Raw genomic sequence first — 22,076 nt, 5'->3', positions numbered from 1 at the left:
TGCTTCCAACAAAATACCATCCGCCACCATTTTCTCCAGGTAATTTTCCATCCCCGCCCCCGCCGGCCGGGGACGCAAAAGTAACGCTGAAATCTTGCTCTTTCAAATGAAAGGATACGTAGGTAGGTAGATAGATGTTTTTTTAAGCGGTAAAATAAGAAACCTCCAGGCGCTGGCCGCCAAAAGAAGAAAGGAACCCCGGGGCCCGGCGCCGCCCGGACCCAGCCCCCCGCCCCCCAAACTTTGCCAAGTTGCGGCGGGCGCGGCGCGGGCGCGGGCGGGGCGCGGGGCGGGGCGCCTGGCGCCGGGCCGCCCCCTCCGGCCGGGCCGCCCGCTGGCTCGGCGCAAAGTTTGCGGCCGCCGCGCCCGCCGGTGCAGGGAGCGCGCCGGGCGGCGGGGGACGAACGGCCATATTTGCCGGCGCGGCCCGAGCCCGGCCGCCCAAGTGCGCGGGAGCCCGGCGGGCGCACGGACGGCGCTCGGCCCGCGCCGGCCGCCGGGGGGATGTCGTACAAACCCGCTCTGGCCGCGCACATGCCCGCCGCCGCCCTCAACGCCGGTGAGTGCCCGCGCCGCCCCGGTGCCGCCGGGGGGCCCGGTTCGGGGGGGGGGTCCCCGGGGCCCCGCCAGGCCGGGGGCGCCGGGTCCCGGGCCGCCGCCGCCCCGATCCCGGCCCCGCGCCGCCAAAGTTGGCGGGTGCGCTGCGCGCGGGGCCGGGCGGGGGCCGGGGCCGGGGCTCGGGGTTCGGGCTGCGGGCGGCCGCGGGCGGGCGGGCGGGGGCGGGGGAGGCTCCGCGGCTCCTTTTTCCTCCGCTTTCGGGCGGCGCGGCGACGGCCCCTGCCGGCGGGAGGCGGGAGCGGCGGGCGCGGGGCGCGGGGCGCGGGGCCGGCCCGGGGCGCGGGCTGCAGGCCGGGGGCCGGGGCCGGGCGCTCCGCCGGCCGCAGAGGCGCACGTGCGCGGGGCCGGCCCGGGGCAGGCGGGGCGCAGGGGGGACGGGGCCCCGGGCGCAGGGCGCAGTGAATGGGGCTCCGCCTGGCGCGGAGCGGGGTCGGCGGAGCGGGACACGTGGGAGGCCCCTCTGGGTGCGCGCTGGGGAGGAAGTTGGAGAGGAGCGGGCGCCTCTGGGTGCTGGCAGGCGGGGTGGGGGGATGGGGGCATCGGAGCCGGCCTTCACCTCTCGGGGGGGCCCCCAAGTCTGGACAGAGAAGGCCTCCTCCAGCCCCAGTCGGGAGGGGCCACCCTCTCCCCTCCCCTCCCCTCCCCGGGGCTGCCGCCGGGAGGTCCCGGGAAACTCCGCAGAAGTTGTCAGGCCGCTCGGGGCTGTGCCCAGGGCCTCGCCCCGGGGCCAGCCTGTCCCCGCCCCGGGTCCTGCTCCTCCAGGCAGTTGGCTGGGAACAGACTTCCCCAAAAGCTGGGGCCTTGGCGGGGCGGGGCGGGGGGGGGGGCAGGGGCCGGGAGGGGCTGGCCTCCGGTCAGAATGCCACGCTGGCGCTGGCAGCCGCGCGGATTCGGGCCTTGTCTCCGAATGTGACTCCTCAGCTCCCAGCGTCTGCGGAGGGACCCACAGCAGCAGTCTGTGCAGGCGTGTGTACACACAGGGGAACACACGTGTACTCAACTTTCTGGATGCAGCCTTGGGGATGAAAAAGGGTTAAGATCCAGGGTGTGCATTTGGGGGGGGGGAGGTGAAGGTGAAGGTGAAGGTGGGTTTTGAGCCTCAAGAGCAAACAGGGCTATTTTCTCAAACGTCCTCACCTGCTCTGGGGTCTGCAAGCCTCAAAGAGAGAGGCTTTGTGGGCCAGGTGGGCCCCCCCCCCTTTCCCCTCCTTCCCTCCTGTCATCCTCGGGGTCGGGGGGTGGGGGGGGTGTGGAGGGTTTGGGACCTTTGGGGTCCGGGGTCATGAGTGACAGGCACCCGCTCAGGAGCCCTGAAGCCGGTTCTGGGCTGCCGGCACCTGTACGGGGTTTTCTTCTTCTCTGGCGACACCCGGGAGGAGTGCCAGGTGCCCGGATCTCTGGGGCTTGGGGGGGCACCCCTGCCCGTGCACCCCTTTGCGGAGCCCCAGCTCCCCTGCCATTTGCATCCAAGATGGACTCTCCGGGCTTCCCTGTCATCCTGCCTCCTGCCCTCCGGCCCTGCCCCCCGCGCGGGCTGCCAGCCCCGGCCCGGCCCGGCCCGCGGTGGCAGCAGCGGCAGGAGTTAGACAAAGCCTCCGCCTCCTCCCTCCCTCCCCGCCGGGGAGCCCCCCCCCAGGCGCCCCAAGTGGCGGGAAGGCCGCCAGCTCCCCGGGCCCAGGCCGCTCTTTGTCTGGCGTGGGGGCGGGGAGGCGCTGGCCCCGAGTCCCTCCCGCCGGCCGCCTGGTCCCCGCACGCTCGCCGCGGGCATTGTCTGCGGCTCGGGCACCAGCTCGCACCCGGGCAGCTTTCTGCCCGGCCTCGGGCGGCCGGACCCTGGGTCTGCAGGAAGCAGGGGGCATGAGTGGAACTCAGGGCCGTGTGCCAACTCCCCAGGCCCACAGGCACCCCCTCTCCCCTCCTGTAACGCAGTGAGGGATGCTCGGCACCCGGTGGGGGTCACCTGCCCGGAGCTACTGAGCAGTTTCTCCCCGCTCCTCCCTTCGCCCCTGATACCCAGCCTGGCAGCATGAGACCTTCCGGTGGGAACACTGCCTCCAGCGGATGGGGAAACCGAGGCCTCCAGGGGGAAGGGCGTGTGTGAGGTCACACAGCCAGGTGTGGCACAGCCGGGCTGGCTCCTCGGCGAGAGCACACCAGGAGGATGCCTGGGGGTGCCGGCCCACCCGTCTTCCGGGCGCCCCAGCCTCACCCTGAGCACCCTGGGAGGTGTCACCGCCTGCAGCGGCGGGCGGGCTCAGCATCCAGCTCTGGAGCTGCAGAGCCTGAGCTCACAGACCACACTCGGTGCCCATGTCAGCCAGGGCAGGAAGTTGGGGTTTGGCGGAGGGGGTGAGGGGAGCTCAGGGCAGCCGCCCTGCCCCAGTCCTGTGCCCTGGGTGGAGTGAGCCCCCCCCTGCTGAGCAGCACGGTCCCACCGTGCGATATTCTCCCGCCTTAGAGGCTCAGAGCTGCCAGGGATGTGCCCAGATAGATACCCTCTTGGAGTGGCAGTGTCCATGGGTCCTGCCTGACTGGGCATCCCATGCTTTGAAAAAAAAAAATCCGTTTATTGATTTTAGAGGAAAGGGGAGAGACAGAAACACCAATGATGAGAGAGAATCATTGATCGGCTGCCTTGTGCACGCCCCCCACCCTGGGGATCGAGCCTGCCACCCAGGCATGGGCCCTGACTGGGAACTGAACCGTGACCTCCTGGTTCATGGGTCAACGCTCCGCCCCTGAGCCACGCTGGCAGCCCAGTGTCCCGGCGGGTAAATCCAGGGTGGGCCTGAGCGTGGACGGACCGAGGGACGGGCCTTGGGGTCAGCCTCCCCTGTGCTGTGTGGCCCGGGGCAGTGCCCACCCTCTCTGGCCTGTTTCTCTCTCCAGCCAGGAGCTCCCGGGTTCTCGAGGGCCCCTTCCAGCCCCGTCAGCCAGACAGAGTCCAGAGCTCCCGCCTCCCGGCCCTCTTCTTGCCCGCACCAGATGAGCAGCTGGTGGCTTTGGCCGGCCTGGCACCAGCTGTCCCTCCCCGGGGCCAAGTCTGCCGAGCCCGCCGGCTGCGTGTGAGGGGTGGCGGGCGGGCGGGGGAGCTGCGCCTGGGCCGGGCCAGGAGGCAGGCGGGCGGGCAGCTGCCGAGGAGGGCTAGGTCCATTCTCCATGGTCACCGCTGTTTGTCATCCCACAGGACATCCTCTCCCCGCTAATGGCCACTCGGACGCCATTACAGGTCCGCATGCTTCCGGCTCCTGAGCTCCTGAGCCGGGAGCTGGGGGGTTCCCCGCTGCCGGTCCACCCCGTTCAGGAGACGCCCTCCTGCCCCAGGGATCCCTCGCGGCCGAGGGACAGTGTCTCCGAGAGCTGGGGTCCATAAGGGGGGCCGCCCCTTCCCTCTTCGGGTGCAAGTCACCCGGGCGTAGACTCGGACTCCCCGGAGTCCTGTCCCCGCTCTGGAGAGGGGTGATGGGCTCAGAGGGTGAGGGCTTGTCTGAGGACAGACACACGGGCCGTGGTATGCTCCAGATCCCCGGCTTGGTGCCCGTGCACCCTTCGCCGGCCAGGGGTGGGGCTCAGACCCAAGCCCACGGGATGTCGCAGCCCCTGGGTGGCCATCCTGGGTGCAGCGGGCGGTTGTGGCAGGGATGTGGCTGGAGGTGGTCGGCCCCTGGGTGACGGAGACGGCGAGGGTTAGGCCGAGCATCGCAGCACCTTCGTCTTTGGTGCCCTCCGGACCCCAGGGATGGGAGGGAGGTCACGGACCACGGGAGTGGTGGTGTCTGCGGCTGCGGTGGGTGCCAAGCCCAGGCAGGGGCCTGTTAGTTAGATTTTACGACCAGTCGTCGAGGCCAGGGGCCGGCCAAGGCCAAACCAGAGGGCAGGAGGGGGTCTCTGCCTGCGGAGAGGGTGGGCTACGGCTGATGGCACGGGGCCCGGGCAGAGGGCCTGTGGCTGGCCCTGGGTCCTCGCCTCGGGGACGGCTGGTCACAGCGACGGGTTCCTGATTGCTCTCTCCTCCACCCCAGCGGGGAGCGTCCACCCGCCGTCCACCAGCATGGCCGTGTCCTCCCAGTACCGCCAGCTGCTGAGTGACTACGGACCGCCATCGCTGGGCTACACGCAGGTATGGCGGCGGCGGGGGTGATGGGCGGCGGGAGGGACGAAGGAGGAGAGAGGATGGATGGATGGATGGATGGATGGAGGTCACCTGAGCTTCCTCAGGTCAAGGCCCCGGCTGGACTCATATTCAGGACCGGAGGTGTCTCAGAGGGTGGCAGGGTGCTTCCTGGGGACACTGAGCTGGGTGGGCGGTGGGGGGGGGGGCGCAGGGAAAGGTGGGAGCCCTGGGGGCTGCGGTTCTGTTGGGGGGGCCGCCACCCCCTGTATGTCCCTAGTGGGTGGTCTTGTGCCTGATGCCCGGGGAAGAAGGCCTGGCCTGGCTGTGGGTCTGACCAGCAGAGGGGACCCAGACGCATGTGGTGAGGAGCCGGTGGCTCCTGAGCGGGGGGCTACCTGGGCTCATAGCTGGTTCTGCCACTTCTTTTTAAAAAAAAAAAAAAAATTTTTTTATTGATTTCAGAGAGGAAGGGAGAAGGAGAGAGAGAAATATCAATGAGGAGAGAGAATCATTGATGGGCTGCCTTTTGCACGCCCCTCACTGGGGATCGAACCCACCACCCGGGCCTGTGCCCTGACCTGGTTCCTTGGTCGCCGCTCAGCCACTGAGCCACGCAGGCCGGGCTCTGGTCCTGCCACGTCTGAGAACAGGACGCCCCCTGGCAGCCCCTCGGAGACCTGGTTTCCTCCCTGTCGGGTGGGTCCCGGGGCGGGTAGGAGCGTGGAGGAGGCAGCGCCGTGGCGCCACGGGGAAACATGGCCTGCGGGGGGGTGGGGGGGCGGCCACGGTTGCCAGCTGCGAGGTTCTCTCTCGCGGCCGGAACTGGCACATTCTGGGGTCGCCGTGGACACCGTCCGCGGGGTGAGGTGCGGCCCCCGGCCATGCCCCGCCGGGCCGTCCTGTCCCAGGAGGAGAAGCGGGCCCGGGCGCGGGAAAGGGACCGGCTCAAGAAGCGGCGGCGGCGGGAGGATGGGCTGAAGCGCGGCCTGGAGCGGCGGCGCAACGCCCTGGCCATGAGGCGGTGGCGGCAGGAGGCCGAGGACCGGGGCCAGGAGAAGAGGAAGGACCTGGAGACTCAGCAGCAGAGGCAGCGGAGGAGGAGGGAGGAGCAGGCGAGGGCCTCCAGGCGGGAAGGCCGGTCCTGGTGCCACCGGGGAGGAGGGGGGGGGCAGGAGGAGGAGGAGGGGGGGCAGGAGGAGGAGGAGGGGGGGCAGGAGGAGGAGGAGGGGGGGCAGGAGGAGGAGGAGGGGGGGCAGGAGGAGGAGGGGGGGGAGATGGAGGAGGGGGAGATAGGAGATGGAGCAGGAAGAGGAGTAGCAAGAGGAGATGGAGGAGGAGGAGATGGAGGAGGAGGAGATAGAGATGGAGGAGGAGGATGAGGAAGAGGAAGAGAGAGAGATGGAGGAGGGAGTGGAGGAGGAGGAGGAGGAGGGAGAGGCCCATGGGGCTGTCGAGGTGTCTGGAGAAAAGGGTTTCTGTGGGGCGAGCCTGCCAGTGGGGGAGCTGGGCTCCGTCCAGATGGCCTTGGTGGCTTTCTAGTCCTGCCCACCCCAGGCGTGGCCTCCGTCTCGCCCGTGCGCTCGGCACCCTCAGCCCCTGGGTGATCCTTGCTCATCCCCCGGGCCCTGGGGCGTTCGCAGTGAAGCCTTTGCCGTGAGGCAGACAGTGGGGATGCTGGAAGCTTCTGGGAGCTGCTGGGCGGTTCCGGGGGCGGAGGCCAGGCGGCCCCTCCCTGCTCTGTGGGCCCCTCGGCGGGGAGGGCCCTCTGGGCCGCCGCCCGCCCGCCACACCGTCCTGGCCGCGCAGACGCGGGGCCCTGACCGGCCGGAGCCGGGCCGTCAGCCGTCTGACCTGCTCTCCGATTCCAGGGAACAGGGAACAGCCAGGTGCCGCAGAGCAAATACGCCGAGCTGCTGGCCATCATCGAGGAGCTGGGGAAGGAGATCCGGCCCACGTACGCGGGCAGCAAGAGCGCCATGGAGAGGCTAAAGCGAGGTGCGTCCGCAGGAGGCCCGAGGCCCGGCCCGTCACTGCGGGGGGTTTTCTAGGGGCCCCTGGGCGGCTGGGGGCGCCGAGCCTCCGGGGGCGGGAGGCATCGGCAGGGTGAGCGGCTCTGGGGTGTGGGCTGGGGGCTGGACGGGAGGCAGCTCCGCCGTGAGCCTCGCCCACCTGTGGCTGCAGGAGGGTCCGTCTGCCTCCTCCCTGCTGCCCTCCTGGGGCCACGGGTGACGGTGGGGGTGGGAGTGGGGGGGGGTCTGTGCGAGTCCGGGGCAGGCGACGGGGTGCCTTGGATGCTTTTGTGATGGAGGTGACAGCACAGGGAAAGGCGACTCAGTGACTCTGTGAGCACCCGGCGTCTCAGGACGGGAGCCGCTGGCTGCCCTGTGAGGTGAGAGGAGGAGGGAGGACGACTGTTTAGAAGGTGGCTGTGTGTGTGTGTGTGTGTGTGTGTGTGTGTGTGTGTGTGAAGCTCATCTCAGGAGGGGTGTGAGGATCTCCAGAGGGTTCGGGGAGCACCTTGGAGGAAAGAGCAGCAGCCGGGTTATGAGCAGAGGCACCCGCGGGGGCCGCCGTGGGGGTCGGGGTCGGGGTCCCCGGGGACAGGCAGGGCCGGGCGGGGTGAGACAGGCACGGCGTTGTGGGAAGGGGACTGGTGGTCAGAGGCTGGAACCGGAGAGGGTTTGGGAGGGGACTGGTGGTCAGAGGCTGGAACCGGAGAGGGTTTGGGGCGGGTTGGGCTGAACCCCGCTCCAGCCCGGGGCCAGGTGGGCACAGTGCTGCCATCCGGGCCTCGGTCAGATCGGACGGAGGCGCTGGTCACCTGAACGGGAATCCCTGAGCGTCTGGCAGGGGATCGGGAGCCGCGTGAAGTCAGCGTGTGGACACACCCAGGGCCCACTCTGGGCACAGTCGGGTGAGCAGCGTCCTGCCCAGCGGCCAGTGCAGGTGGAGCAGCGGGAGGCTGCAGTGGGCACCAGGGAGTGAGCGCACTGTCCATAGGTCGGCGTCGGACAGCCAGTGAGCCCTGGGTGTTTTGTGGGATTTTTATTTTATTTTATTTTTTTATTTATTTTTTTAAAAATATATTTTATTGATTTTGTACAGAGAGGAAGGGAGAGAGATAGAGAGCCAGAAACATCGATGAGAGAGAGTCATCGATCAGCTGCCTCTTGCACACCCCCTACTGGGGATATGCCCGCAACCAAGGTACATGCCCTTGACCGGAATCGAACCCGGGACCCTTAAGTCCCCAAGTCGACGCTCTATCCATTGAGCCAAACCGGTCCCGGCTGTTTTGTGGGATTTTTAAACATCCTTACCAGAGGACAGGTTTTCATTAATTGTCAGAGGAAGGGGAGGGAGAGGGAGGGAAAGAGGGAGAAACATCGGTTGCTTCCCATACACGCCCCAACTGGGGATTGAACCTACAACCTAGGGATGTGCCCTGATCAGCATTCCAACGCAAAACCTTCCGATGGACAGAAGACTCTCATCATGGATGTTTCTATATCTCTCCCCTTCTCTCTTCCTGAGATCAATATATTTAAAAAAAAAAACAAGAAGAGAAAAGCAACAACTTTAAGGTGTGGGATCCTCAGAGTGAGTTGGGCTCAGAGACGGTGCTTGTGCCACCAGGAACGCCGTGGTGTGGAGTCCCGTCTGGGAGCTGGCTGGTGGGCACCCTGCGTGCACAGGAAGGGGTTAGGGAGACCCCGGTGGGGAAGGGCTTTGAGGGGGGAAGGAGCCGGGGCAGGCGTGGCTCAGTGGTTGAGCATCATCAACCTATGGATCAGGAGGTCACAGTTCAATTCCCGGTCAGGGCACATGCCCGGGTGCAGGCTCGGTCCCCAGGGTGGGGGGTGCAGGAGGCAGCAGTCAATGATTTTTTCTCATCATCGATGTTTCTCTCTCTCCCTTTCTGAAATTAATAATATAGTCAGTTAATACTCACCTGAGGATATTTTCCTGTTGATCTTTGAGAATGTGGAAGAGAGGGGGAAAGACAGAAACATTGATGTGAGAGAAACATGTCGATTGGTTGCCTTCTGCACACACCCCAACCAGGGCCCAGGCAGCAACCGAGGCATGTGCCCTTGATTGGAATCTAACCCGGGGGGACCCTTTGGTCTGCAGGCCAACACTCTACCCACCGAGCCAAACCGGCTGGGGCGTCAGTGCCTTTTATACCACGTGGAGGCCGGGTGGCTGGATGCGGGTCCCAGTCCAGTGCGAGGGCCTTCTGGCTGCTGGTGGAAGGACCCTCCTCTTCCTCCTTCCTGTCCCGGTCTGGGTCCGGGTCCGGGTCCGAGTCCGGGTCCAGTCCGGGTCCGGTCCCGGTCCCAGCCGCTGCCTCTTCCCTTGCAGGCATCATCCACGCCCGAGGGCTGGTCCGGGAGTGCTTGGCCGAGACGGAGCGTAACGCCAGGTCCTAGCCGCCCCGGCGGCATGCGAGGCCCTCCATCCTCCTCCCGGAAGTGACAGCTCCCGTCCCCGCTCGGAGGAAACTCGGTCACAGCTCCGTTTCTCCTCCCCGTGCCCCTCCCGCGGTCCGTCAGGCTCCGAGCCTCCCGTCGCCGAGATGGAGACGAGGGTTCGCAGTTCTTAGGTTTACATATTCGTTAGCAACTTCCCAGGGCGTTTGTGTTTTTCTAAGCATTGATTTCCACGATGCACGTCATTACCTATCAGGCAAACTAGCTGGCCCCCCGGGGCCCCTCCCGTCTGTCTCTCCTGGATACATTTCTGTTCCTCAAGTGCTTCTGTTTCTCCTCTGAGCCCATCCCGCTCTGAGGTGTGTGTCAGCCAGTCCGAGGCAGCGCTTTAGTAGCCAGTCCCGTTCGCCACAGAGTATAGATTCTGCTCAATGTAAGTTTCTTTCCTTTTTTTTTTTTTTTTGCTTAAGCATTTGCATGACTCTTAGTACTTTGAAGTCAATCTTTTAAGTGCACAAGTTTTAAATACAGAAGAAAGAGCAACTGACTGAACCGCGAGCCTCGCCTGACAAGGACCCCTGAGATTCCCCTGAGGATGTATTAGATTTCAGCCCGCCTTTCCCAGCCGTGGACCCAAACATCTGGAAGGAAGTGACTAATACTGTCTGCATCTTTGTATGTATTTATTACTTGATGTAATAAAGCTTATTTTCATTAACAACTGGTATCAAGATGTGGTTTCCTTGAATCAAGTGTCATTTAAGAAATTCCTTTGATTGACTTCAGAGACGGGATAGAGAAACATCAACGGTGAGAGAGCATTATGGTTCAGTTGCCTTCTGCACGCCCCCTGCTGGGTATGTGCCCTGTGAGGGAATTGGAACTGTGACCTCCTGGTTACTAGGTCAGTGCTCAAGCGCTGAGCAACACCAGCCAGGCTCCTGGCATTTTTAAAAACAGCTCCTTGAGCCGATACCGGTTTGGCTCAGTGGATAGAGCGTCGTTCTGGGGACTGAAAGGTCCAGGGTTCGATTCCGGTCAAGGGCATGTACATTGGCTGTGGGCACATCCCTGGTCGGGGGTCGGGGATGTGCAAGAGGCAGCTGGTCCATGTTTCTCATCGATGTTTCTAGCTATCTCTCTCCCTTCCTCTCTCTAGAAAATCAATAAAATATATTAAAAACAAAAACAAAAAACAGCTCCTCCAGGGGAGGCAGGAGAGACCTGTCAAAGGTGGCACTTTCCCGCCTGACCCAGAAGGGTCAGGGCGTATGTGACTGATTAGCCCACGGGCTGGGAGGCGTGTGCTGCGGTCACGCAGGGAGACGGCGGGGCTGCACAGTGAGCTGTGGTGGATTTAACTGCAGTGGCCTCCAGGGGGGGCGGCGTGAGAGCTGTTCCTCACTGCCCTTCACCCTCCCCGTCCCCTGCCGTTAGTATCTCCTCTGTTTTTAGGTGCCGATCCTGTGAGCGTTCCCGGGTGCTGCAGGAACCTGTTTTCCATGCAGCGTGGCCACTTCACACGCTGCTCTGGCGTGGGTCAGCGCCAGGGGGTGCTGGCCGTGCGAGAATCCGAGCGGAGGAGGCAGTTGTACTAGGAGTCCCCGCGGGGGAGCACTCTGGCCGGGGTATGGGCAGTTTTGCAGGCTCTGAGCCCTAGGAAGGGCTTTAGGGAGTGAGCTTGTCTCCAGGAGGCAGGCGATGGAAAGGGAAGCTCCTGTCTGCAGCCCTCCCGCCCTACGGCTTCTGCCTTACTGGCGACCTCGGGGGGAAGGTGGACGGGGAAGGTCTGCCCGCTGCACCAGGGCCTAGCGAGCCTTGTGCAGGACACCTGAGCTGGACGAGGTCACCGCCTTAGAGGTCAGTTTCTCTGGATGCAGGAGCGAGGGAGGCTCCCCTGCTGGTTTTCTACGGGAACCTGAGAAGCGTTCCAACGAGCCAGGCTGTGGGCCTGCCTGAACAGCCCCAAACAACGGTAAGGGCAGAGGAGGGTGATGGTGTCGAACAAACTCGCAAGCAAATCAGGTTTCGGGACGCTCATCCCTTGCAGACCTGCCTGTAATCCACACGCGGGACAAGGCGCCTCCTTCCACATCGGAGAGGTAACTTGGTCACGTGGTGTAACTGGCTAGTGGGGCCAGCGACTTACTAACCTGGAAGTCTTGGAAGTCTTGTTTTAAAAATATATTTTTAATGATTTCAGAGAGGAAGAGGGAGAGAGAGAAACATCCATGATGAGAATCATTGATCGTCTGCTTCCTGCAAGTCTCCCACAGGGGATCGAGCCCACAACCCGGGCCATGTGCCCTTGACTGGAATCGAACCTGGGACCTTTCAGTCTACAGGCCGATGCTCTATCCACTGAGCCAAACTGGCTAGGGCAGTGGTCGGCAAACTCATCAGTCAACAGAGCCAAATGTCAACAGTACAACGATTGACAGTTCTTTGGAGAGCCACATTTTAAAAACTTAAACTTCTTCTAACGCCACTTCTTCAACATAGACTCGCCCAGGCCGTGGTGTTTTGTGGAAGAGCCACACTCAAAGGGCCAAAGAGCCGCATGTGGCTCATGAGCCGCGGTTTGCTGACCACTGCACTGTCTTGTTTTTTATTCTCTTAAACTGACCTTTACATATCATTGAGCAGTGACCTCCCAGTGGATGATGAGGTTATCCTACAGGTTATTAATCTTTGTCTCAATTTCACAGTTCTCCATAGAAATGGACCTTTTTAATAGTCATACTTTAAAATAATAGTCCTACTTTTTATTTCTAACCTTTGATAGCAAAATAAGGTATAAAGACAAGAGGCGACACCCTTCTTGCTACAGCCCAGGCCCTGAAATCCAACCGCCTGCCACCTGCAGCCCTCGGAGCTGCTTCTCCTGACGCCGACGCAGTCCCCACCCCCACTCCCCCACCCGCTCCCCCAACAGCCACTGTCCTCCGCAAGGACCGCCTGCGTTTCTCAGGTCTGTTGTAAGCACGTCTCTATCCAGTTTATTTAGTCTGCCACGTCAAACAATCTGACGCTTTAAACCCACAAAATGCCTCTGAAGCCCTGCAGCCACGGGTGAGGGACCCCGTTCTTCCTCGAAGGGCCCGGCGCTCCTCACTCGGGGCCGGCTGTTTCCGCCGTGGAGCTCTTACTCGATTCCCAGAGCTGCTTCAGCTGCCTCTTCTTTTCCAGGGTTTCCTTCGCTCTCTTTTTCCTCTCCTGCTTCTTCTTCTCCGCTGCGCGCCTTTCTCTGGAGGCGAGACTCTCTTCCCCGTGGTAGAAACTGTCCACCTTCTCTTGCAGGATTTTCCGGGCCAGCTTCCTGTTCTGTTCCACGGACCTCGTCTGATGGCACTGCGGAGGGAGAGGGGGTTCATGACCTGAGGCCGCAGGCTGGTTCTCGGGACCCCAGGACTCAACGTGGCGGCGGGGAGTAGGAGGCCAGGACACCCTGCAAGCATCCCAGGAAGGGCGTGTCCCTGGCCCACACCCACGTCTGAGGTGGCTTTCACAGCCACTGTCTCAGAGTTGGGAGTGCCGTTTTGTTTAGAAGCCACGGTAGCCTTTAAATAATTTTGAAGACAAGCGGAAATGTCTAGTGTGGGCAGGGCACGAGCACTGTGCACAGAGGCCAGCGTCTGTCAGAGGGAAAGGGCTCTTTACCATCAGCCCAGCATTGGCACAGCTGATAGGCATTCTGAGATGCCAGTGAGCATGGCACAGAGAGGATTCGGGGTGAGTTACATAAAACGGGTGAGACAAAAAGGATGCCAGGTTTCCGGGTTTTCTGTGGCTCCTGAATGACAGGCTGTCAGGGAAGGGGGAGCAGTGGTGAGACCGAGCCATGTGCTCGGTGGCGGGAGAGCGGGCAGGGCCTGGCGGCCATTAGCCGCTCCCAGCCTCCCGTCCCTACCTGTCCCGCCAGGAGGAAGGGGTGCAGGGGCTTGTGCGGACTGAGCTAAAGCACAGGCCTCGGCCGGGCTGTATCTCCAGGCTCCGCTGCCCCTCGGGCCTCTGGCCACGCAGCCTGGAGGGACAGTGCCCTGCCCCAGGCCACCATTTCCTAGGGTCAGGTGTGCTGACAGCTGGGGACATGGGAGCTTGGTTCTATAGGGAAGGGAGACTCCCACAGGCAGCCGTACATGCTCCTGGCGCCGAGAATGGCTGGTCTGTCTGAGGTCATGCTCGGAAGGGTGGGCGTCACGGGCCTCCAAGGAGACGGAGGGCAGCCGCGGCCCCTGCGGCAGACCTCCAGGCTGCTGGCTGCCCAGGGAGGTGGCCCCACGGCAGTGCTGCGGCCGCCGGCTGCCGTGGTTTTAAGAACTCTGCTGCCTGCCAAGTTCAAGGAGGGCAGCAGCACCTGGCTCCAGAGGCTGGGAGGAGGCTGCTGCGGCTGGGAGGCTCTCGGGGAGGAGCTCGGAGCAGGGGACCAGAAAACCCACCCTGCTTCTGCCCTACCTTGACGACCAGGCCGGAGGGCACGTGCTTCAGCACCACGCAGTTGCTGGTCTTGTTGGTTGCCTGGCCCCCTGGACCATGTCCTTTCACAAACTGCTCTTCAAGGTCACTCTCCTCCAGGGAGAAAGGGGCCAGCCGGTCCTTCTTGCCTGCCGCCTGGACCGCAGGGACCCTTGCCACCAGGGACAGCAACGACGACCTCTCCCCAGGCCGGCATGCCCACGGCACGGGGCACATCCTGGTCAGCGGGCCAGGAAAGCGGAAGGATCCCAAGGCGCCCATGGACAGCGAAGACCTGGTCAGACAGGAGACAGCCCTTCAGGGAGAGGCCTGCTCCCACATCCCTTCAGGCCCCCGGGCAACTCTGACAAGCCAGTTCAGACAACGAGGACCCATCTCGTAGGAAGGGTGTTGGGGAGTGAGTGAAGACACGTGACTTGACTGTACCCTGCCCACCGGTAAATATTTTCTTGTAACAGACCAGAAATATCTTTTAATGGACTTTTAATATATACACATACATATACACTGAGTGGCCAGATTATTATGATCTCTGCTCTGAATGCATAATAATCTGGCCACTGTGTGTGTGTATATAAAATTTATAGTAGAGGCCATGAATTCATGCATGGGTGGGGTCCAGTCAGCTTAACCGGGGGAGGGACATGGGCAGTTGGCTGGCCTGCCTGATGGTTGAACTCCTGGCTGAGGGGACAATTTGCATATTGACCTTTTATTATATAGGATATATACTGAGTGGCCAGGTTATTATGCATTCAGAGATCATAATAATCTGGGCCACTCAGTGTGTGTGTGTGTGTGTGTGTGTGTGTGTGTAAACATATATATTGATTTCAGAGAGGAAGAGAGACATCAATGATGAGAATCATCGATCTGGTACCTCCTGCACACCTCCCACTGGGGATGAAGCCCACAACTCAGGCCTGTGCCCTGACTGGAAATAAGACTGGGACCTCCTGGTTCATAGGTTGATGCTCAACTACTGAGCACACCGGCCAGGCTGGACCAGAAATATCTTCAAGGCCCGGAGGTGCCGTTCTCTCAGGAAGGGGAGGGTTTGCGTGTGAAGCTCAGACCGGGGCTGTGATTTGCTGAAGTGTTAACCAGCACATCAGGCAGAAGTGGGAGCTGAGTCTGGTGACATTATGTGAATGCTGGGGAGTCTCTGAAATCCAAACATAGGACAGTGAGCAGTCGCCTGTGAATGGCTGAGCTAGACAGTGGGCCGCTGTAACTCACTATCGATCAACGTCAGGTGGTTGTTTTCCAGTGTTTCCAGTTTCTTGGGCTGAACAGGAACACCTGTGCCTCAGCCGCGCAGCCAATGACATGATCCAACCGGTCCGCGGTGTTAGGCCCGCCGAGCCAGCTGACCTGCATGGAGGCGCTTGGCAGGTTCCAAACACCAGGCGAGGTGCTCTGAGCCACGGGCGGTGAGAGAGCCAGGCTGTCTTCACGGAGCTCAGTCTAACCAGAGGGGGACAGTCAAAAAGAGAGCGGTGTTGAGGGTAAGATTTAAAGAATTGCTCCGGAGGCAGCAGGAGCGGAAGTGCCTCGTTGACGAGCGCGGAGGATAACGGCTGTGAGGACACAGTGAGACACGGGCTCTGGTTTCCTTTTCTCTCGAAGGCCAGGGAGGCAGGGATCTGAAAGGTGTCATCTCTTCAGAGATCTGCGTGTGGACAGGGGCAAGTCACAACCTGGCGGGCGGCCTTCTCATCTGGAGGATGGAGGACAAGCTTCGCCCCACCCAGGCAGGCCCAGGCAGGCCCGGAGCCGGAGCGGAGTGCTGGAGGGGCGGGGAGGCGGGCGCTCTTGCAGCTCCTTTGAAGGCATGAGATTGGTTGCCGGTGGAGTATGAGAACTATGATTGTGCCGCTTGATTTGAGCCTGACCGGCATGGCTCACCGAGCACTGCCCTATGAGCTGGGAGGTTAGGTTTGGTTCCCCATCAGGGCACATGCCTGGGTTTTGGGCTTGATCCCCAGATGCGGGCGTGTGGGAGGCAGCCGGTCGGTGGTTCTCTCTCATCATTAATGTTTCTGTCTCCCCCTCTCCCTTCCTCTCTGATATCAATAGAAATATATATATTTTAAAAACGATGAGTATAAAAAGAAAAAAACAAAGAATTTGATGAGACACACACACACACAGAGAAACATCCATTGTGGTTCACTTACTGATGCATTCATTGTTGATACCTCTACATACTGGCTGGGGAATCGAACCCGCAATCCTGGTGCATCGGGATGATGCTCTAGCCAACTGAGCTACCTGGCCAGTGCTGGGCGATAGCCTTCTTTTCTATCTCTACTATTTCAATAGAGAACTCTTTGCTAGGCGTAGGCCAGTGCTAGTTTTCACCTCCATGACTGCGCGGTCCACCTCGGACCGTGTGAGAAGCCTGGTCAGCGCGGGGGCAGGGAGGTTGGTGGAGAGGGCCCCATGGCGGGAAGAGGCCTGTTGGGAAGCAGTGTGCCCACCAAATGCCCCTTTGCCCACGGCCTTTGTCTGCCGTGTGGGCGGTTTCAGGAGTCTCCCCCGGAAAGACGACAGACCATAACCGGGCACTCTGCCCGACAGCGCGGAACAAAGAACCGCCTCCGAGAAGCGATTCCAGACCGAGGCCCCGTCCAGACCCCCTTCCTCCCTCCTTTCTGCTTTCGAGCCGCAGGACAGGATTCCTTTGTGCCTCAGACGGCGTCTGCTCGGTCCCTGGATTAGATTCCTTACGGAACACCAGCCAGCGCGTCTCTTGGGGTTTCTCTCCCAAGAGTGAGTGAATGGCCGGGTGGAACGGCGCTGGGGTGGGGCTGATGATAGAGAGGAAGCGAGCGGGAGGTGAGGCGAACCCCCCAGACAAAGGGGGGGGGGGCTGCTTTGTCACCCAGTGTGGCTCACATCTCCACCTTTCTGTCCCACTTTCAGAGCGACTCCGCACTGGAGGGCTCCCACCAACTGGAGCTCAGGAAGGCCCCCGCGCGGGGACTGCTGCTTTGTCTGCCAGCCAATGCCCAGCCAATCGGCGAGCCTGAATACTGGTCTCTCCCGGGGCCCTGGCGCTCCTCCAGGGACAGCTGAACGTGACAAACACCCGGTTCCACTTCCCCAAAGCTCCGACCATCACGGATTGGATTTCAGCGTCTGTGATACCAAAGAGCAACCCCAAATCTTCAGTGAACAATGAGAGCCGTTGGAATCGGAGCTCGTGGTGACATTAAAAAAGAAGAAAAGGTGACAGGAGTGCCAGTAAGGGACACCGGGGTGGGGAGAGCTCGGCTCTGATTCCTTCCTGGGAGTGGCAGCTTCAGCTCGCGGCTGGCTCCCACCCGCACTTCCGGCGGCTTCAGCAACTGCTGATGGCAGGTTAGGTGAAAGCTTCTCATTGTCCAGCCCCTTCCCGCTCGGCCCAGGGAGATAAGAGGTGCCAGGCCTGACAGAGGAAATGGTAATTTGTTCAGTAACAGTGTCAGTGTCTACCAGGAGCCATAAGAGATAAGGTGAGATGTCCATCGGGTGGGCCGGATGGGGGACCTGCTGCGGAGCTGTGGTTCTCACGCGTTTTCTATGGCCCAAGTCCCCTGCGGGGCCTGCGACGGGGCCTCGGAACCTGCTCCTCGTAGGTGCCCCTGGGCCTGACCTCAGAGTGTCCTCGAACCGAACCGGAGGAGCAGGTGTGGAGAGGACCCAGATGGGGGCTTTAGGAAAGAAGGTGGTTATGGTTCTCACCACTAACCTGTTGGGGGCACACACTCCCTGGGGACCTTGTTAGAGGGGGTACTGGTCACCAGGGCCTGAAGCTCTGCATTAAAAAATGTGTTTTGTTTTTTTTAAACATTTGATTTCAGAGAGGAAAGGAGAGGAGAGAGAGGGAAACATCAATGATGACAGATAATCATTGATCCCACACTGGGGATTGAGCCCGCAGTGAGGGCATGTACCCTGACGGAATCAAACCGTGATCTCTTGGCTCATAGGTTGATGAGCTGCTCTGGCCGGGCCAGGCTCTGACCTTCTAACCAGCTCCCGGGAAGGCTGTACTGCTGGCCACTTCGAGGGCCAGCTAAGGGCGTTGAGCACTTGTCGGAGTGTCCCATTTGCGGGGTGAAAACCCCAGGATCAGGACGTTAGAGATGGAGGAGGTGGAAAGGAGGGAGCTGGGTGAAGCTACTTAGAGAAAAGAAATGAATGAATATGGATTTGAATTCACAGAGAAGGTGAGATGGGAACAAGGGGATGGAGAAGCTGGGTCACCCGAAGAACGAAAACCTGGAACGCTGGCTCCCACTGCATTCGTGCTAGCATGGCGTGGCCTGATACGAACAGAACGCAAGCCACGTGTGACATGCTAATGTTCTAGTAATCCCATTCAAACAGTGAAATAGCCCGAGCTGGGAGGCTGCCATTTGGTTTTTAGTTGGGGCACAGCCCTGGGTTGCAGGCTCGATCCCCAGTAGGGGGTGTGCAGGAGGCAGCTGATCATTGATTCTCTCATCATTGATGTTTCTATCACTCTATTTCTCTCCTTTTCTCTCTGAAATCAATGAAGGGGAAAAAAAAGGAAGAAAAAGAAAAAAAAAAAAAACAGGTCTCAGAACAATGGGCAAAGACCAAGCTCAGTGAGCTTGAAAAGGCTGATTGCAACCTTGCAGCTTTAAAACGTCAAAATGGCCAGCGGATGGCACCAGAGGCTACGTGGGAGGAGGAGGATTCTGAGAAATGCTTAATCCTCACTCCTGTGGCAAAGGGGTGTTGTGCTCCCTGCAGAATGGGAGTCAGAGAGAGCAGCCTCCCTCTGCCTTTCCCACCGCGCTCATTCTCCTGGTCTAGCTGCCTGGGACCCTTCTGGGCTCGAACCCCGCCCAATGGAGCCACTGGGCTGGCTCAGGCCGGTTTACCAGAGGATGAAGCCCCTCTTGCACAGGAAGTGCTCACAGAGACTTGGTTCTCCAGGAAGTCCAGCATAATGGGTTGAGCAGGAAATGCAGAGTTATCTTGGATTTGGGGGGGAAAGAGGTCCGGTCAAAGCTTAATAGGCTTCTTGCTGCCCAGTTGAAGAGGCAACAAGGAAAGCAGACAAAGAGAAAAACTTTCCATTCATCCCTTAACATCCGTTCAGTTTTTCTTTTAAGCAGAAAACTCTGAACCCATGGAGAAGAACACCCATCCTGTTCATGAGCATCACCATGATGGTCTTGTATTTATGGCATCTGACAGGAACTTTATAACTGACACCCAGGATATTAAAATGACAGAAGCACATGAAAAATCAGCAATAACAATCCTCTACATTTTCTCCTAAAAAATTCTCCCCGCCACTATTGCCATAATGATGGCTAATGTTTGGGACTCAAATGTCTTCAAAGCACTTCCAAGTAGGAGTGTGCTTGATACAAATAAAGTGATGCCTACTACATGGGCTATTTCATACTTATCTTGGAAGAACATTAGCTGGTACTCCCCCCCCACACCCCCCTTTTATTTTCAATCCTCACCTGAGGATAATTTTTCCATTGATTTTGTAGAGAGAGTGGAAGGGAGGGAGGAGGAAGAAAGACAGAGAAACATCAGTGTGAGAGAAACACATTGATTTGTTGCCTCCTGCACAAACTCTGACCAGGGCAGAAGATGGAACCTGCAACCCAGGTACGCTTCCTCGACCGGGAATCGAACTCCCGACCCTGAGTGGGCTCAAAGGCCAGCACTCTAACCACTGAGCACACCAGCTAGGGCAGCTGGTCCATTTTTAAAACTAAATTGGTCCTTTCAACAGCTTGTTTCTTTATCTTTCCCGAGCTTCTTAAAGTGGTAGCTCATTTTCCTCCACTTTCTCTTCTTGACACTTCCTTTCATTTTTTTTGGCCCCTGAAAGGCTATATTGCTTTGTAGTCAACGGGACCTGTGTCAATGTCTCAACTCTCTATGCAACTCTGGCCACATTTGCTCATCTGTAAATGGAGGTAGTAATAATAACAGCTGGGGTGAGAAAAATCCCATGTTGCGACAAATGTGAAGCAGTGAGCACTTCGGATCCCTAAACTATGGAGCTCAGGAACCTCTGACACACCACACACACTGTGATCTCAGAGCTCAGACCCACTCTGCAAACCTACGATTTCATGGGCGTTTATCTGATTAGAGGTCATAGTGAAAAGGCTTCTAGAACAGTGACCTGCTAGTTATTTTACTGGGGATGGTCCCATTCAAGAAGTAGTTGGAAACCTTGAAAGAACCAAAGACATACTGTTTGGTGAGGTCATAATTCTGGTCCAGGAAAGCAGGTGCCAAGGAACAAATTGTGATGTCAAGGGCACAGCTGGACTTCCCGGCAGGTTCAAATGGAAAGATAAAAACCCACCTCATCAAACAAGCCTTGCTTCAAACTTAGAGATCTTCAGGGGCTACCTAATATGGTAAGAAAAGTCACAAAGCTCGGGAAAGATGAGAAAAATCCATATTTAAATGTATAACTTATCACTTCCTTCCGTATTTAATGGATAAACTTAGATGTAAAGTTTTAGATTCCTCCTCTTTTGCTGTGGAGAACTGGTCCCCCGATGACAAACTCTGGATATAAAAACCAACAACACAAAATAACCCCCGGATAAAAGGCACTAAGTTTTTCAAGCTATTAGCGGCCACTGTTACTGAATAGCCTGATCTTATCCCAGTCAATGTACGAGATGGAAAGATCTCCGCTATAAAGCTGTCAATTTAAAGACTTCGCCCTATTAGTGTGGCTCAGTGGTTGAGCATGGACCCATGAACCAGGAGGTTGCTGGTTCCATTCCTAGTCCCACGCATACCTGGGGGGGTGCAGGAGGCAGCTGATCCATGTTCCTCTCTTGATGTTTCTATCCCTTTCCCTTCCTCTCTCCCCCAAATTAAAAAAAAAAAAAACATATTTAAAAGAATGAAATAAAAGCACCATATTACCTAATGTAAACTGACCATACTTATGCTATGCCCACAGCCAATCAGGAGTATGCAAATTAACCAGGCAAAGATGGTGAGTTAATTTGCATATTCAGGTGCAGAGGGGCTGGACACCTGCTATGACGAGGAGGGGGAGGTGGTGGAGGAAGCAATATGAGTGAGGTTCCACTGGGAGAGAGGTCTGAAGCCAGGGAAGGAAGGCCTATTCTTGCGTGAATATTGTGCAACAGGCCTCTAGATAAAAAAATAATTGGGCCCTAACTGGTTTGGCTCAGTGGATAGAGCGTCGGCCTGCGGACTGAAAGGTCCCAGGTTCGATTCCAGTCAAGGGCATGTACCTTGGTTTCAGGCACATCTCCAGTAGGAGACTGATGTTTCTCTCTCATCTGATGTTTCTAACTCTCTATCCCTCTCCCTTCCTCTCTGTAAAAAAATCAATAAAATATATTAAAGAAATAAAAAAATAATTGGACTTCGGTTGGGTATCACATGAGCATAATTTCCACAGGTGGATTAACATAATTTGGGGTGGGTGGGCTCGATTTAGGTAAGCTTGACATCTTCCAGGCACGCATGAGGTCTTGGAGAGAGACCGATGTTTTACAGTTGAGACATTATTGCCAGGGATTCTTGGGAGGCTCGGATGCCATGGGCTGCCCCATGCCAAGGGCAAACACACCTCCAAAGTCCTGCCTGCACAGGCACCTCTAAGTGACAACCAAAGTCCCTGTGCTGTGTACAGCTCTCGGGGCACCTGGAGGGAAATCTCAAAGCTGCGGGTACCTGAGAGGTTGAACTAGCTTGAAGAACAAGGACGGAGCTAATGAGAGGGGCCTGGGGCCCATGGAGCGGCATCTCTCTAGTCCTTTGAAAGATCTGACAAGAGCGACGCGGACACCCGCTATGTGCCAGGCCTCAAACAGCCCTGCTGCGTGCTACGGGCGCTATAAGACTCTGCTGGACAAGTCCACGGGGATCGGTCCATTTGTCCTGTTTTCTCCAGGGCACGGGCTTCCCTCTCCTGTCCCCCAAATCCCCCTTTGAAGAGCGCAGAAGCCCCGCAGCCTAGGACACACCAGGTCCAGGGAAAACAGCTCAGGTGCCTGGACCGGCTGCAGGGACTCAGGCCAACAGGATGTGCGACTCAGGGTCGCAAACTCGCCGTCCCCTTTCCGGAGCCCTTGACAATCGTGGGTAACCGTGTGGGGTGCCTGACTTCTCCGCGGACACTTACCCGACCCCGCGATTGGCCTCCGCCCCCAAAGTTCTGGTGGGAACCCGAGTCACCACCGAGGAAGGAGGGAATCGCAACGGCGGTCTCGAGTCTGCGCATGCGCCGTGCCTCAGCCGCGGCTCCGAACCGCCTGCTTACCAACTGCGCATGCGGGAAGCTGAGGCCAGCGAACCAATCAGACGAGAGGGCTTGACAATGGCCACGCCCCGCACCAGTTCCCAGGCCTCCGACCGCCGTTTATCCGCGCGCGAGCCGCGGGAAGGGA

General features: G+C 59.3%; 2 protein-coding genes and 1 long non-coding RNA gene across 6 annotated transcripts; 2 read left to right on the top strand and 1 right to left on the bottom strand.

Moving 5' to 3' along the window:
- Nucleotides 1-325: 325 nt before the first annotated feature.
- On the top strand, nt 326-9,886 carry CDK2AP1 (cyclin dependent kinase 2 associated protein 1). Of its 2 annotated transcripts, none has more exons than XM_084867806.1 (4): nt 326-559; nt 4,641-4,738; nt 6,601-6,727; nt 9,098-9,886. In XM_084867806.1, exons 1-4 carry the CDS (start codon nt 505-507, stop codon nt 9,163-9,165), a joined length of 348 nt encoding a protein of 115 aa, XP_084723932.1. In that variant the 5' UTR covers nt 326-504; the 3' UTR covers nt 9,166-9,886. The 2 variants fall into 2 exon arrangements, with proteins under 2 accessions (XP_084723932.1, XP_084723931.1); XM_084867805.1 differs by lacking the exon at nt 326-559 and adding an exon at nt 1,490-1,584.
- Nucleotides 6,747-7,774, top strand: LOC311613665. The gene is made up of 3 exons (XR_014793497.1): nt 6,747-7,172; nt 7,203-7,351; nt 7,411-7,774. It is a non-coding gene; the product is annotated as an uncharacterized lncRNA (long non-coding RNA).
- Nucleotides 9,604-21,950, bottom strand: MTRFR (mitochondrial translation release factor in rescue). Of its 3 annotated transcripts, none has more exons than XM_084867815.1 (4): nt 21,812-21,936; nt 14,881-15,108; nt 13,621-13,915; nt 9,604-12,516 (listed from the first exon to the last, which is right to left on the bottom strand). In XM_084867815.1, exons 3-4 carry the CDS (start codon nt 13,900-13,902, stop codon nt 12,277-12,279), a joined length of 522 nt encoding a protein of 173 aa, XP_084723941.1. In that variant the 5' UTR covers nt 13,903-13,915; nt 14,881-15,108; nt 21,812-21,936; the 3' UTR covers nt 9,604-12,276. The 3 variants fall into 3 exon arrangements, with proteins under 3 accessions (XP_084723941.1, XP_084723940.1, XP_084723939.1); XM_084867814.1 differs by lacking the exon at nt 21,812-21,936 and adding an exon at nt 15,822-16,629; XM_084867813.1 differs by lacking the exon at nt 14,881-15,108 and having other exon boundaries at nt 21,812-21,950.
- Nucleotides 21,951-22,076: the final 126 nt, after the last annotated feature.

The sequence above is a fragment of the Pipistrellus hanaki genome (genome assembly GCF_964339955.1).
Source record: "Pipistrellus hanaki genome assembly, chromosome: 19".
Classification (NCBI taxonomy): domain Eukaryota; kingdom Metazoa; phylum Chordata; class Mammalia; order Chiroptera; family Vespertilionidae; genus Pipistrellus; species Pipistrellus hanaki.
This window is presented reverse-complemented; position numbering and strand designations above follow the sequence as displayed.